Source organism: Trifolium pratense, linkage group LG6, assembly GCF_020283565.1.
Source record: "Trifolium pratense cultivar HEN17-A07 linkage group LG6, ARS_RC_1.1, whole genome shotgun sequence".
NCBI classification, from domain to species: Eukaryota; Viridiplantae; Streptophyta; class Magnoliopsida; order Fabales; family Fabaceae; genus Trifolium; species Trifolium pratense.
In genome coordinates, this window is record NC_060064.1 from 29,631,756 (window position 1) to 29,647,625 (window position 15,870).

General features: G+C 32.6%; 2 protein-coding genes across 3 annotated transcripts; both read right to left on the reverse strand.

The window, feature by feature from the left end:
* Positions 1–1,026: 1,026 nt before the first annotated feature.
* Positions 1,027–3,749, reverse strand: LOC123892578. 2 transcript variants are annotated; one of them, XM_045942397.1, is made up of 2 exons: positions 3,225–3,749; positions 1,027–2,508 (listed from the first exon to the last, which is right to left on the reverse strand). In XM_045942397.1, the coding sequence occupies exons 1-2, from the start codon at positions 3,285–3,287 to the stop codon at positions 1,411–1,413; spliced, it is 1,161 nt and encodes a 386-aa protein (XP_045798353.1). In that variant the 5' UTR covers positions 3,288–3,749; the 3' UTR covers positions 1,027–1,410. The 2 variants fall into 2 exon arrangements, with proteins under 2 accessions (XP_045798353.1, XP_045798352.1); XM_045942396.1 differs by having other exon boundaries at positions 1,027–2,511.
* A 5,194-nt stretch (positions 3,750–8,943) lies between these two features.
* LOC123889784 (ribosomal RNA-processing protein 8-like) lies at positions 8,944–13,416 on the reverse strand. The gene is made up of 9 exons (XM_045939278.1): positions 13,198–13,416; positions 13,053–13,114; positions 11,437–11,488; positions 10,715–10,829; positions 10,520–10,614; positions 9,637–9,743; positions 9,434–9,548; positions 9,252–9,296; positions 8,944–9,172 (listed from the first exon to the last, which is right to left on the reverse strand). Exons 1-9 carry the CDS (start codon positions 13,336–13,338, stop codon positions 9,098–9,100), a joined length of 807 nt encoding a protein of 268 aa, XP_045795234.1. The 5' UTR covers positions 13,339–13,416; the 3' UTR covers positions 8,944–9,097.
* Positions 13,417–15,870: the final 2,454 nt, after the last annotated feature.

Genomic DNA, 15,870 nt, shown 5'->3' on the forward strand with positions numbered 1-15,870 from the left:
TTCGTTAATATGAGACACATAATATACCATATCAAAAAAAATTTGGAGGTAAAAGACCATATTAATAAAGGGAGTCAATAAGAGAATGAATATGAGGAATATTAAATTCAAGACGTGCTCATTACTTATACTGGTAGGGACTCCAATATAATTTCTCTCTAGAAAAAGTTACTCAAGGCACTTTCATGGTTGGTGAAAAGAAAAGCAACTTCATTCCTCCAAGTCTTGGAAAAGTAGTAGTACATGTCAATTTCCAAGTAAAATACTAGGTCAATTGTAACTCAATCAAGTCAACACAAATTCCACTCGCAAATATACTCCCTCCGGTTTCAAATACAAGCAGAAAATCAGTTTTTTTTTTTTCATGTATTTTGACACCAGAGGGAGTATATAAGTTGCAGATAAAGACGATTAAAAAAGAAGTTTAGACAAAAAATGTAAAAATTGATTATGGTCAATATTTACAAGCTTAGGGGGATATCATGTGACATATACCATAGACATGGGACATGCAAAGTATATTTCATGATACCAAATTTTAATATTTGCAGGGAGCGGGAAATCATGTGACAGACATAGGACATGCAAAGCCTCATTTGTCATAAATTTTAGGGACCAAACCTTATGGTAGCAATAAAGCAGTAGTATATCCAAATTCTGAGGAAAATGGATATGCAGCAGGCACAAGTTCACGTAGATATGCGTCTCAGACGAACATCAAATAAAGATTGGACGACGACTCGAATTATAAATTTGAATTAGTCAAGACAATAAGAGTCATCATCCAATCTTATTCACTCAACGGTCGAAGATAAGATTGGACGACTCTTATTGTCTCGAACTACAATCATTGCAGAGAATCCAAGTTTGTTATGACAACAGTGGCACAGGTGTTTCCAACAGTTGCATCACTTGATATCTGATATGATTCTAACAAATAAAATGGCAAAATATGCATGACAGAATGAGTTAATACAACGGAAATAGGAATCTAAATTCAAAACTAATCAAAATGGGGTCGAAAAGCAATTGAATTAAAAGTTAAAATCAGTAAGCAACCAAAGTGGTTGTTATGTGTATAACTTATCCGATAAAATCCAAATTCCCACAAGAAGAGCTCGGGATACGACAAGCAACTATTAGGGTTTATGCAAACCTAGAGATAAGGTACAAAAGCTTGCCCAAAAGCCATTAAAAAAAACTAGTTTTCCCTCATTCTCCTCACTTGAGAATCTCACATGTCTCTCCACAATCCATAAGGATTGAAAATTGGATAAACAGTGGTTTCCTGTCAAATTTCAAAATCTTATCAGGCTTATCTATCTGAGTATCCCTCTAAAGAATGACCCTAAGAATCATTCAATAAAGCTCAATTTGTACCAAAATTAAAGGAAACACCTACATTTGGAGTCAGCCACTTTCTCTTTTGCAGTTACCAGGTAACAAGTACTTGTATCTATCGGCGTTATTTAACAAATATGCAGGAAGATGCACTGCGGAATAAGAATGAGGAATAGGTCCTAGTTTTCCGATGATCTCCTTAAATGTATACTCTTCAGGAAGCATGTCGAATAAGTCAGCCCCTTTACATATCACATTCTGAATTCGGTCAGGATTTAAGTAATGAGGAAACCGCACCCGATCGTAGTGGCTGTAAGCTTTCATCTTAAATACAAATTGACTGATATGGCGGAAACAAAAGCTGCAATGCCAGCCAGCATCCGACAACAGTAGATCGGATTGTCTATAGTGTGCATACCTTGTCTTGTCAGCTTGGTATCTATGGATTGACGCTCTCCAACTTTTGTTGTCGAGAAAAAACTCGAAAGAATACAAGTAATTCCTCAGTTGAAGGTGAAGTATCGGAGGGATTTCGTCGCACCACCTCAAGAGATTAATTGTGTGTGCACTAGGAATCTCATCAACATCAGACATTATCAAAAGATCATCATCTTCAATGCCTGCTATCCTCAGAAGCTGATCCAAGGCAACTCTTTGATACGCCTCCTCAACGAAAGGATTTTCCTTTTTCCTAAATCTTCCACCAATAACCCCATATGTCAGCCGTTCCTCAATAAACTTGAACTTGTCTCGATTGCTTGCGAAAATCAACGGTTTGACAAATCCTGTAAACGTTGAGTTTGATTCGAGAAGTACATACTGAGAAACATACGGATACATTTCTTTCCACCGGATAGTAAGCATGTCAACTTCATTACTAAACAAAACAGCATCAAAGACTCGTCTAGGTGATTCGCGAATTCCCCACCCATGAAGTTTGCAAAGAGACTTCATCGACACATTCTCATGATAATAGTGAGGGATTTCATGAAACGGTTTCGGTGGAGATTCCCACAACGGTCTCAGAAAGTATGATATTTTCTGACCATGCAAATAAATAACAAAGAAGCCTACCGGGATTATCACAAACATGAATATATATGTCCTGAAGTCCAATCCTCGGAAAATACACCTCAGTCTCGACATACTCAGTGCTGCAGGTGTTCCCTGCTGCATAGAAAACATAAAATCCCTAAGCCCATAATTACAACTTAATCATCAAAATTTCTTTAAGCTAAATCCTTGTTTGCACAAAATTACATCAGAACATGTCAATCAGAACATACAAATATTAAAATGAAATTACATTACTTGAACAGAAAATGGTTCAAAAAACAACATATTCTCATTTTTTTTTTCATAATCTTCAAATGAAAACAACCATCATTTAAAAAGGAAACAACAAAAAAATTTCAAATTGAAAACCCTAATTCCAATGCTACATAAAACCTACATTTCAGACCTTGAAAAACCACAATGGTCTATTAATCAAAGGCTAAACCCATCAACAATTTGTACATTCCAAACAACAAATAGCAAAATAATCAAACATCAATACCCATAAACAAAGGGAAAAAATAGCGAAGAAGATTATATCATCAATTACATAAAAAAATTCAATTAAAATTTGAAGAAAAACAAAAACCCAATAAATATTTGAATTGGGTTCTGAAAAAAGGATAAATTTTCCGCACACAGAAAAAAAAAATCAACTTCCCAGTTTTGCATTGACAACAAAACCCAACCACAGAAACTCAAAAAACCATAACCAATTTTTTAAAAAAAAAAAAAAACAAAAATCATTTTTTTAGTAGAGTAGCAAAAGAAATTAAACTAAATAAAAATAAAAATAAAAAAACACAATCAAGAAAGAAAAAAATTACCTGTCCACAAACATCATCGCAGATATCATCAGTTTTCTTCGAATTAATATAGCTCTCAGACATGGTGAAGAACAACCAACGAAAACAAAAACAAAAGTTTATGTTTTTTTTTTTGTGTGTGCGTGTTGGAAAATATATAAAAATAGAAAATGCAAAAAAGGAAAGAAAAGTGGAGAATTTGTTTATGGATACTGTAAATTGAAAACCCTTTTAAATAAAAGGTGACAAAAAATGAAAAATAAAAAGGAAAAATGTAAAGAGGCAAAAACCCAGTAATGATCTTTGGTTTTTGAGGCTATGTTTGTTTCTCTCTCTTAATTGAACAGAAAAGAGAGGTTTTTTGTATTGTAATTGGAATTTGGAAAAAATTGTAGTAATTGGAATTTGGAAAAAATTGTAGTAATTGGAATTCTTAACGCCAATTATAGCCGTTTGGTGTGCGTTTTGTTGCACTTTATAAGTAGATAGATAGGGTCACTTCTCTCTCTATTGGATGAATGAGTGACGATACAATCGAACAAAGATATTAGTAATTGTATTAACCCTCTAATTTATAGGAAAAGAAGTTTTAGAATTCGATTTCGAGATGATTAAAGTCTGGTGAAATCCTAGAGTAAATAAGTGAAGAGTATCCGAGGTTTGAATTCAAACTCATACATATATAATATGTCATGTTTCTGTCAATTGAAATTTTAGTTTTGTATAAACTACACTTAGATACGTATTAAGAGTATTGATTAATAGAGACTAATGAAGAAACAAAGAAGAAGAAAAAAAATTATAAAAGAAAATGTCTTACTATGCTTATATAAAGTTTAGTTAGAAAATAAAAATAGATTGAATAATTGTTGATTTGGTTTGGTTTTATGAAAATTATTATTATTATAGTAAAAAGAAATAAAAATATATAATTGTTCCTCTAATGATTTTAGGGGTATATATTTAGTATCAGACTAGCAGGGTGCTAGGCAACGTTACTTTCCTGATGATTATGATGTCTTATATAGGAATGTCATAGGAGATAATGAAATGAGTACTTGAGAGATTGTATGGAGTAATGAGATGATAGTGGAGTAAACATATGGAATAGTGGGCTAGTTCAATGGCCTGGTCTTTTGGGCCTCTCTGACTTGGATGAGCGGCCCAATTAAGCATATTAGGCTTAGGCGAATGGTACCATGATATTTTGTTCGGTACACAGCCCCCCAAGCATGAGGCATGTAAGGGTGAAATGCTTGAGATAATAATCCTAGATAATTTTAATGGTTTCTTAGTAATACATCTAGTACATTTGTAGTTTTGATCATCCAATGATAATTCTCAATGCTAAGTGGATGAGAGTGGTCATGAAACGTCGCAACCGAATTGTTCAAACATTAGTGAGCGAAGTGTATATGAGTCTGTACAAGTGTACCCGAGTCTATCTGAGTCTATCAAAAACTGATTCTATACACGAGTCCACTCACTTTTGCTTTCTAGACTCGTAAACTCGTACGAGTTTAAGGGTCTACCCGCAAGTTTGATAACCATACTATAATTAATGACAAATCATTTAGGGATTATTTTCATAAAATTAAAATAATTTTAATAAAAAATATTGTAAAGAGTCAACGATTGGATAGGTTTGTTTATCAAATATTGTATAAAAGAAATTAATTAAAGATTATAGTTCTTTGTGAAAAAAACTTAGTTTTTGTAGCTAGCCGGACCTTCAATTTTTTTCTTGGTTACTCCTCTTGATCGTACACCCACCATTTTTGGATTGGCTTTATTTGTCCATTTCACTTTCAGTAAAACAACTTTGAAGAAATGCCTAGAAAACAAAAATTCAAAATCTAACGTCAAGACAAAGACTTTTGTGTGTTCAAGCCTTAATATGAGATGGCAGTAAATCAAATAAATACATCCATTCCATTTAATAGCTTTTCTTAATCATCATTGGGACCATAGTGTTAAATTTCAAGGTATGGACTCCAAATAAACCGGTATATACAATGTTCTTATAATACTCCATGAATTTAAAAAATGTCAACCAATATTGAATCGGTTCAGGTGATAAGAATTTTGGTCCTCTTAAACATGTGGTCTGAGATTCGATTCATCGTTTATGCTCCAACGGAGATTAATCATCGTTAATCGTGGTGGAAATTTCGTACCAATATCATGGTAAAACAAATGTCATAGAAAGATAATTTTATTATATTTAGTTTTTTCGATATGGGTCCATATAAAAATAATAGAAATAGATTACAGTTTGAATGTATTGCATTGTGATACCTAAATAAAAAAACTATTTATTAGAAGAAACGGCCTAATTAAGCGAGTTGGAGTTCGCAGAGTTTCTCTCGGTTTATAATAGGATAAGCGAATGCAAATACAATCAAGGCGAGTTGGAATTAGTATTGTTAATTTTTACTATGTGGAAATCGAACTCCTAATAACCTCCTTATCATTTCACTCTCTATCTCATCCACCTCAACGACCAAACCATCCTTAACTTCATTGTTTTCCTTTATTTATTTGGACACACCAATTTTGATCACATATTTAATGAACTACTTAGATGGACATTGCTGGAGACTTAAGTCAAACAAGAAAATAAAAGATCCTACATAGCTGCTATGTTTGTTACACCTGGAATCCTTCCAATATTTTAGACATTTGATGATATTAAGAAATCAACAAGAAAGAATAAACATATTTTAAATGACATGGGGACGTGTGAATCAAGGATGATTGACGGGACATGCATGACCCAATATGTTAATGAATAACATTCCCTTATTATTTTAATTTTTTATGAGAATATTCCTTTATTATTTATTTATTTATTTATGTACTTATATTTTGTCTTCAAATAATTTTTCGAGTTTAAAAATAATATTAGCAATATTCTATTGAGGTTCTTCGCATAGTTGAAAAGAGCATGACTTATGACGCTAAACTAGTTCACAAGAAAGAGACATTTCTTCCATTAAAAAAGAAAGAAAAAGAAGACAACATTTCTAGTTCTTTTTCTCTTCATAAAATGAGGTACTTGTTTCCTTTGAAAGTAACAGCTACACCAACTAGAAAAGTGCATTGCTTATAAAATAAGGGTCTTGCTAACTAGTGCCTGGGGTACTAGTTAAGGAACTAAAAGAGAAAATAAAAGAGAAGTTATGCATTGAAAAAATTAAAATTTAGACTTTTCATGTGTTGATTACACAATACTCAAGATAAACTTTCTACATTTGAATTTTTAACTAGTGCCCCTAGAGCACTATTTAGCATTTGCCATAAAATAAAAAAACAGAAAAGTGGAAGTTTAATACATGAAGAAGACAAATTTAAGAAGAGAAATATTTGTACAACTCTAAATATAAATCATTTGAGCACATATACATAAAACTATAAATCATTAGAAGAAACTTAAATTGTGAAACAAGTCTCGTGGTTAGAAATTTCATCCTTAAAGTAGATAAGTATGGTGTCTAGTTCGAATCTCGATCATGTATGTATAATGTAATGTCTTTACCAACTCAGTTAAACTCACGTTCAGATATAAATCATGGGTACACCATTTGAAGTAGAGTATCATCATTACGATTCGTAATGAGTACCAGTACTTGTACGTTACGTGTATGGTAGGCACCAAAACGGTGCCATTTTTTTTCCATAGTGTATTCCTCTGGTACACGTACAAGAGGTACACGAGGGGTACGCCAAACACAAAAAAGACATTTTTTTTCTTAGATTTTTTATCGAGAAAGAGTAAGATTTAAAATGAAGGAGCAGCAAAAATGTAAGATATTGGTAAAGATGAATGAAATCTATTTAAATGTAAGATATTGGTGGAGATGGATGAAATCTATTTAATAAATAGAGTTAGTATTCTTGAAGTTGCTAGTTTTTCTCTCGATGAACCTGAACCGAAAGCCGCTCTTTTGAACAAATGAATTTTTAATTTTGATGTTTTGTTATCATTTGAATTACTTTTAAAGTATGGATTTTTGTATGTTTAATTATTTATTTTAATAATGTAATTTTATTTATATAATTATATTAAAAACAATTATAGAGATGCAACCACACTTTAACTTTTATAAAATTACCGTATTCTATATCAATATATGTATGTGCCGGTAGCCCGGTACCGTACCCGTACCTAATAAATAATAAATAATCCTCCCCACCTTCTATGAAGTATGGAGGAAGCCACTCAATCATATATGTACAAAAGCATGATGAACACAAAATTACAACATATAAATCTATAACACCAAAAGTAACACCCAAACTAATTAAGAAGAAAAATCATTTAGATTGAAACACTTCTAATCCTGGTAACCATGACCGACCAAACTTATCCAAACACAAGAAAACAAGTAAGACCACATCATGTAAAATTGAACAAGGGTTTCAACACATCATATAAGTTTACATAGCAAGAACCTCCAACATATTTTTTATGGATATGAACATGAACTCTTACTACATAAAGAAGGACTCCAAATGTAGAAATTAGAATAGCGTGTGGGGAAGGAAGAAGAATGTTCATTGTCAAAGCAACAAAAGGAGAGACAATAAAAGTTGGTTTAATTAGTTGGTTAGGATTTGGATAATAATATTTGACAAGGATGTAGGTTTAGCACTCGATGAATGGCACGAGTCTCAAAAACTTAACTCACCTAAATATTTATATTCCTATTTTTTTCTCTCGAGAAAATGATAGTATTTTATCAAATATTACAAATTCAATTAACTACTTTATTCTTTATTAGTTAGTTTATCAACTATTTTTTACCGATAAGTGACTTATCGAATATTGTAGTAGGTGTGGGGGTAACAACTCTACAAATGAAAACAATACACCTTTTATTTGGGCTTAACAATTAGGTGATGAGTATTGTTGAATATACCCCAAAAATTGGTATTATACCACAACAACTACTCTCATAAATACTTCAGCTTAAATTTTTTTAAGGCTAGTGTCGGGAATGAATTCTCTCAAGTGTAATTTACACTTGAGAGAATAAAGTGTGGTTTGTTACCATTGATCAAGAGAGAGAAACATATAACAATTTAGAGAAAATAAATTTAGATGGTGTTAGATTACACTTTATTCTCTCAAGTGTAAATCACACTTGAGAGAATCCATTCCTGCTAGTGTCATAGCAAAATCATCACTCTTCTGATCTTTACGGCTAAAACAATAACATAATTGGAGTTAGTTCAATATAAATTATATTTTTATTTTTTGTTGGTTTAGTCAAATCAGTATCGATTATGTCATTATTTCAATCGTACAAATAAGAATGACCATTAACTTATATTTTCAAATAACAATGTATATCGTCGTCGAAATTTTAAATATATTTTAAGTAATGTTCTATGATAGATCATTTGTAGAGGTGGTCCATATAATTTTTATTTTTAGAAATAATTTCCACTTCTTGACCAAAAAAATTAATTTCCACTTACCGTAAAACGACTTTTAGACACCCTAAGTTCTGATACATTTTTTTCGATGAATAACAACAAACAATAAAAGTGACTTTTACGTCGACAAAGGTGCAACCATGTGACGTCTCTCTACGAGTTTCCTCAAAATTCTTCATTCAAACAACCGTAAATCCTATGCAACCATGTGACTTTTGCGTCGACAAAGGTGCAACCATGTGACGTCTCTCTACGAGTTTCCTCAAAATTCTTCAGTCAAACAACCATAAATCCTATGCGCCTATCAATCAACGAATAAATTGTACAGAACCTGGATTGTAAAGAACCAAATAATACAACAACTTTTGTGATTCAGGTGCCATGCTAACTACAAATATGATTTGACTTTCGTCCACACAATGATAGTGTATAAACATATAAAATAATCAGTCTCAACGACGCTTGTATAAACAAGGTTTAAGTGATGGCCATTCAATTTCCTTCTTCCTTTTAGAATCGTGCTTTTCCTACACGCGAAAATGCAAAATCAGAAGAGATAATCAAACAAGAGAAATGGAATCACGTTGCAATTCATTAGTTACATACCTTTTTCGTGAAGTAAAACAAAATAAACATTTTATTTGAGAAGTCCTGCAAAGTTTAAACATCAGTAAGTACAACCAAACAATATATTATAGGGGATATCAACTTTTGGTTTAACTTCTTCTCTTCCTATTTTACCCTTTATATTATCTTAACTACAATTTTTAAATGGAACATATTCATACCCTTTTCACAGAGTTAAATCCTAGCTCAGAAATAGCCTTTGAAAACTTCTCTGGGTCTGCACCTCCATTATTTGGATCAAACCTGCTCTTTACTTCTGCTATCAAGAGCCAGCCACTGTTCAAAACTACAATAAGTTAGATAACGAGGAAAGCATGAAAGCATGCCAGGTTAAAAACGATTAATTCATTATAGAAAAAAATACCCTAGCTTAAGCACCCTGTATGCTTCTTCAAGGTAAGTTTGATAGTTGGTTCCCATCAGTGAAAGACAGAACACAGCAACATCAGCAGATGAGGAATCTAGTGGAGTCTGCAAGTAACTCACAAAAATGAGCATGTCTTGTAAGCAATCTAACTATTAGAAAAAAAAATCATAATAAAATACATGCAAGTATAATTAGTCCAGAAGCCAACATGTACATTTTTTTTACTAAAGATAACTACTTGAAATGGGCCCGATAGAATTACGTAACTAGTATGACAGAAAACTAAAATTCTACTTTCCTTCAATATATCAATGAATCTGCTAGAAACCTGAATAATGGGCCCGATGTCATAACTGATATAGGCCTTAGTACATATTAGCCTGTCACTTGGAAGGTTTATTATAGAAAGTGCGGCCAGGGAGAGAAATAGATAAGTGAGGGCAATAATTAGAGAAGTCATGAGGGGTTTATCAAACTGTTTGTATTCTGTGTTATGGTTTCCACTGGGCAGAGAATTTTCATTCTCTGAAGGAGCTTTTGCTCCGGGGGTTATAGGAGGGAAAACTCTTGTAATCATTTACTTTTAATCAATAATAATACCCTCATTCTACACTATTCTGTTTTTGGGTTTCCATCAGAATCCGTTCAGCCTTTCATGATTTCACTAATGTACCTATTATATCTGCCATGTTTCCACCATAGGCTGTAATGCCATGTTTCAAGCCTGATTCGTTGTATTAGTTTCGTAATATATAAGCATTAATGAGAGCCTTTTGTACTCTCAAAAAATAAGTAATCATATACTATTAACTGTGATGTTTCCAATGCTATAAACTTAGTCTCCAACGGATACAAAGTACATTAGCCTAGCAAAACTTACATTTGCCATGTCACAAGCAATTACATCTGGATCATTGGAGACAAGGTCTAGAGAGAAGACAGTATTCTTCACGCTTTTGGAAATGAGTGCTTCCCCTAAAATGCAACAGAAAGATGAAAACATTAGCAGTGAACAATCCAAATAAAGGTATTGTGTAAAATATATAATTAACAACAAAATCAAGTGAATTCTCACCACAACCAAAATCAGCAACAACAAAAGAAGGGTTCTGTTTTTTCAGCCACTTAATAATTACATTAACTGGCTGTTCTGGCCAATTAGACATTTGTGTTTTGTACCCTGCATGATACTATCCAGATAAATGAAAAACAATTGAGACAGCTAATAAAAATGAGCAATTCAAACCATTACAATACATGCTAAATAGCTAATAGACTAAGATGTAAGAGGATATGGAGCTAAGTCACTAATCTTGCAAGTCACACTCATAGTCATATATTATAAGTTGCTCGGTGAATTCTAACACTGATTTCTTTAGTTACATTTTTAACTCTGATTTTATCATTAACAATGTGGATTTTGTTGTTTAAGCTATAAATTCCGGTGACTAGACCTGACAAGTCTAAAATTCCTATAACTTTTCAGTTCAATGTTTTGCCATTGTTCCAAATGTATCTTATATTATACGAATGTTAGGTACTTTGATGCAAGTAAAAAATATGTGTCATGTAGCTATCTTCATGGTTGATAATTACTTATGTGCAGATTTTTGGATATTTTACCTAAAGAAAGGAGGATTCAATTTGAGTTTCATCACAAACTAAACTACACAACTACTTAAGTCTTTTCCTACGTCGGTATCAATAACGCTAATCAAGGTACACTATTATATCTTACTGTAAGTCATGTCTAATGACAATTGATCCAAAACAAAAGTCCATGTAAACAACCCTTACCAAGTTAAATAAAGATGAATCTTCACGGAAATACTTAAGTGCCTCCTTCCCACTGAAAAGAAAAAGAAAGATCCTTAACTCTTGTCAACCAAAAAATAATTACAAAAAAAAAGAAGGAGACAAACCAGAAAATAGTTTAGGAAGTCAGGTTACAAGATCATTTAAACCAAAAACTGTCTATCTAAGCAAGTAATCTAATCCCATTGAAATAATGAGATCCAAAAATGATTTAAAATCAGCCTTATTTCCCAATTCACTGCCCAAATCACATAAAGGAATCCATGCAGAACCTCTCAACTTTCTCTAAGAGCGTGTTTGGATGAGTGAATATTTTGAGATAATTCAATTTTTGCTTTGTAAAATTTACAAAGAAAAATTTTAATTCACTCAAAAAATTACATTACCTAACAGTATTCTCTCATCCAAACACACTCTAAGGCTATGTTTGGCAAGTTCAAATTGTTAGTATAACGTTATGAATTACAGTACATTTGTTTAATAACAGTCCTTTCACGAGCTATTTTACACTGGCTTATAGTTTTTTTTTTTTCATGTGCTACTTTAAGTAGCGCTTAAGCATATAGCTTATAAACTATGAAGCACCAACACAAACTCAGACACCGGACAGGACACGACACATAGACACGAGTAAAAATTTGAAAAAAAAAGAATTAATTGAACATAGTCATATGTGCCAATGTCATGTCGATGTCAGACCCCGGACAACCTTCCATCAGAAGTGTCGGTGCTACAATGCATCATTTTCACACTAACATCTTACTTGAAAAAATATTTAACTAAAAATGTGATTTTATATTTATAAATTAATTTAACTACTAATTCAATTGGCTAGTTTATAACTAGTTTATCAGTTATCGGCTATATGCCCATATGCTATCTGCTAACTTATTGGGTACTTTTTACCAAAAGAGCTAATAGCTTATGCCCATATGCTCTATTTGGCAATGCTAGTTTATCACTTATCGGCTATATGCCCATATGCTCTATTTGGCAATGCTAACCTTCGAGCTTATAGCTTATGTTTTATAAGCACATCTTGAAGGAAAAAAAACCTGTTTGGTAATCTTTTTTTCTCACGACCTTATAGCTTATTTTTGCCAGCTTTTTTATAAACTAATTCAATCAGCTTATTGCTTATCAGTTTTTATCACAACTTTACCCTTGTCATTTTATGTCATTTCATATTTATAAACTAGTTCACCAGCTAATTTTACTAAATACTACAAATCCAATAAGCTAGCTTATCCATTGGACCTGTTTGGATTTGGCTTATTTTTTACCTTATGAAAATGGATTATGCAAATAAATAAACTTTTGTGTTAATTCATAAGTTTTCACTAACAAAAATTGTATCTTTATAAGCTATTTTCTCATAAACTACTTGAAAGCTTATAATAATAAATAAAAGTTTATTTATTTGCATAAGTTGTTTCGCATTAGCTCAAAAATAAGTTAATTCAAACGGACGGGTAAGTTATAAGCTAGCTGGTAAGCTAGTTTATCGGCTATCTGCTATTTTTTACTTACCAATGAATGCCATAAGAATAAATGAATTGCAGCAATGAGTGATAAATAACATAAGAATAACAACATACGTGCAAGTGTAGAGCTTCTCGTTAATCATCCTAAAGTGGCCACCAGATAACCTCGCTCGCATCTGCAAAACCAAAATCTGAAATAAAACTCTGAAAAAATAAATTTAAGAAATTAATAAATAAAAAGGTTAAGTTTTAGGTATGCCTTTTCGAGAAAATTGGAGGGTTGATTTGACTTTGTTCGCTTAGGAGTAGAAGAAGCTGAAGAAATTTCTTGCTGATTCTTTTTTGATACATCATTTTTGTTGTTGTTGTTGTTGTTTCTCTTTCGCTTTTTGTTGGTCATTGCCACAATTCTTCTTCTGATTTCTGTTTCAACGAAACTCTGCTTCTTCTCATAAACTACTTGACTGTGCGTGCGTCTGTTGGTATAGGGTTACCGGGATTATGTGACTTTATAGCGGGAAAGTCACCCTGATTTTGGAACAATGTGGTCCGCGTGATGAATCTAATGTACCATAACCAGCCACATGTTTATAAATTTTAAAATAAAAGTTAAAACACGCAAACAAGGAGAGAAAAGCACCACTATTTGCTGGCACTACCAAAATTACTGGCCGAGTCGCGGTTCGATACACTCTTTAAGATGTTTCACGGCACTACTTAAATTGTGCAAGGTAGACTATCAACCGTGAAGTCCCTAGGATAAAACAGTCAATTCAACAAATACCGTTAACTACTGCACCGTAGAAAACATGCAGAAAAACATCTTCGATGGTTAATGAACCAGTCTATATTGATATACAAATATCAATTCGAAGTGGTAACAACCACTTTTTGTGAAACAACAAAGTGGTAACTGAAGAGTATTTACAGAGCAAAGAATTGAACTGAAAATAAAGGGAGGATTTCTTGGGAGCCTTGATCTGTCAGCAAACCAAACGCGGCCAAAAAATTCGGCCCCCTCTGTATCCGTTACAAGACTTGGTCGAAGCACACAAAACATGTGCGATTTTTTTTTAAACGCAACACACATAGTGAAAAATAATTAATAATTATTTTTCCACTTCTGGATATTAAAAAATTAATATATCACCAAGCCCCGCCCGAGATGGCGGCGCGCGCGTGTGTAATATTCGACATGGTGTGCCCCGTTTACAAAACTGAGTACTTCTTTGGGGCATACCCCAAGTAGTGACCTAGTATATAAACACTACTCATGTGTGTGTTCCAACCAATGTGGGACTAATTGAAGTTTTTTTCAATTCACACATAGTTCTTCATTTGTGTTCATATTTCTACCAAGTTTTCCTCTACAAGTTACACACTTGTTCCAACAATACCCCACTAATATCGATGGATTAAGATTTCCTTCTCTAATATTACACATGCAATTTTGTGACGTACTACATCTCATTCATTAAGAATAGTACGATACTCTATTGGTGATATATGCTGATCTAATTCATCAATAGGGATATAAAGAAAGAAAAAAAATCCTTAGGACGTGCTGCTTGAAAACACCCAAAAATTGTTTTATGTCTTTGTGGTCATGTCAAACTTAACTTTCCATATCTTGAATAATTCTACCAAACAGAACACGTGCCAAAACATGTCGGGCTTTAAAGGATATAGTGTCATTCCTAGTTAAACTGCTCAAGTCAAAAATGAACTAGTAAATTAAGAAGTGAGATGAGAGATAAATGAAATAGTAGAATGAGTAGTGGAATGAGAAGTGAGTTGAGTAAGAAAAGAAGTTGTAGGATGTGGTATTTATAGAGATGGTGAGTAAGACGGAGAATAAAGATATTGGTTGAATTAGTTGAGTTGGTTAAGAGATTAATGTATTCATAGACTAATAAAGAAATATTAATTAATTTTTAATTCTCAAATCCTAAAAAAAGAAGGAAAAAAAAAAAACAAAGTTCAAGACTCAAGTCACGCCATTGCGGATGGGTGTTATCCTTTCATGGACACACTATTGAGATGGTTCATCCTAGTTCATGTTGCACCATTGGAGATGGTGCTATCCTTCTATAGACGCGCCATTAGAGATGTCTCATCCCTTCATTTGTCACACCATTGGGATGGCACATTCAATGCCTTAGATAAAAAAGTAGGACATGTTGAAGAAAAAAATTGAAAAGGTGAGTCATTTTTGTTGTCAGGGTTATAAAAAAAAAAATTTGATAAGTGTCTTATCTAAGTTTTTAGTCACCAAAGAAACAGGAACTTTCAATGATCATTTAGAAGTTGTTTTTAAAAAAATAAATCGGATCATTCAAAAGACCTTCACACAACACATGAATTGATAATGTTTTGCACCGTCATTGCTGCCACTGAAGCTAAACGATGTACTACTACAGTGTCTCAAAACATTTGATCATCATTACGACCACCACAATGCAATGACGATAAACACGTCTCTTGCTAATTGCTATGTTCATTTCAATTTTAAATTTGATTTACATTTATGTTAACTAATAATGTTTTGAGGGCCAAATTTTATTTTGGGTCAAAGTGAAAGAAAAAAAATATAAACTACGGCTCTGTTTGGTAACACAAATAAGCTAGCTTATAGCTTATTATATGAGCTTATAAGCTTGTTTCAAAAAATTAGAGGTGTTTGGTAACAAGTTTTTTGTACTAGCTTATAGCTTTTTTTCAGATGCTATTTCAAGTAGCATTTGAGCTTATAGCTTATAGCTTTTTACACTTTATTCCATTTTTACCCTTTAATTTAATAACTACCCACTCTAAAAAATAAACTACCCACTATCAATTATGTAATTTTATATTTAATAACCACTTTAAAAGCTAATTTTACCAAACACTTTAATTTCAATAAGCTAGCTTTTCAGCTATCAGCTATAAGCTA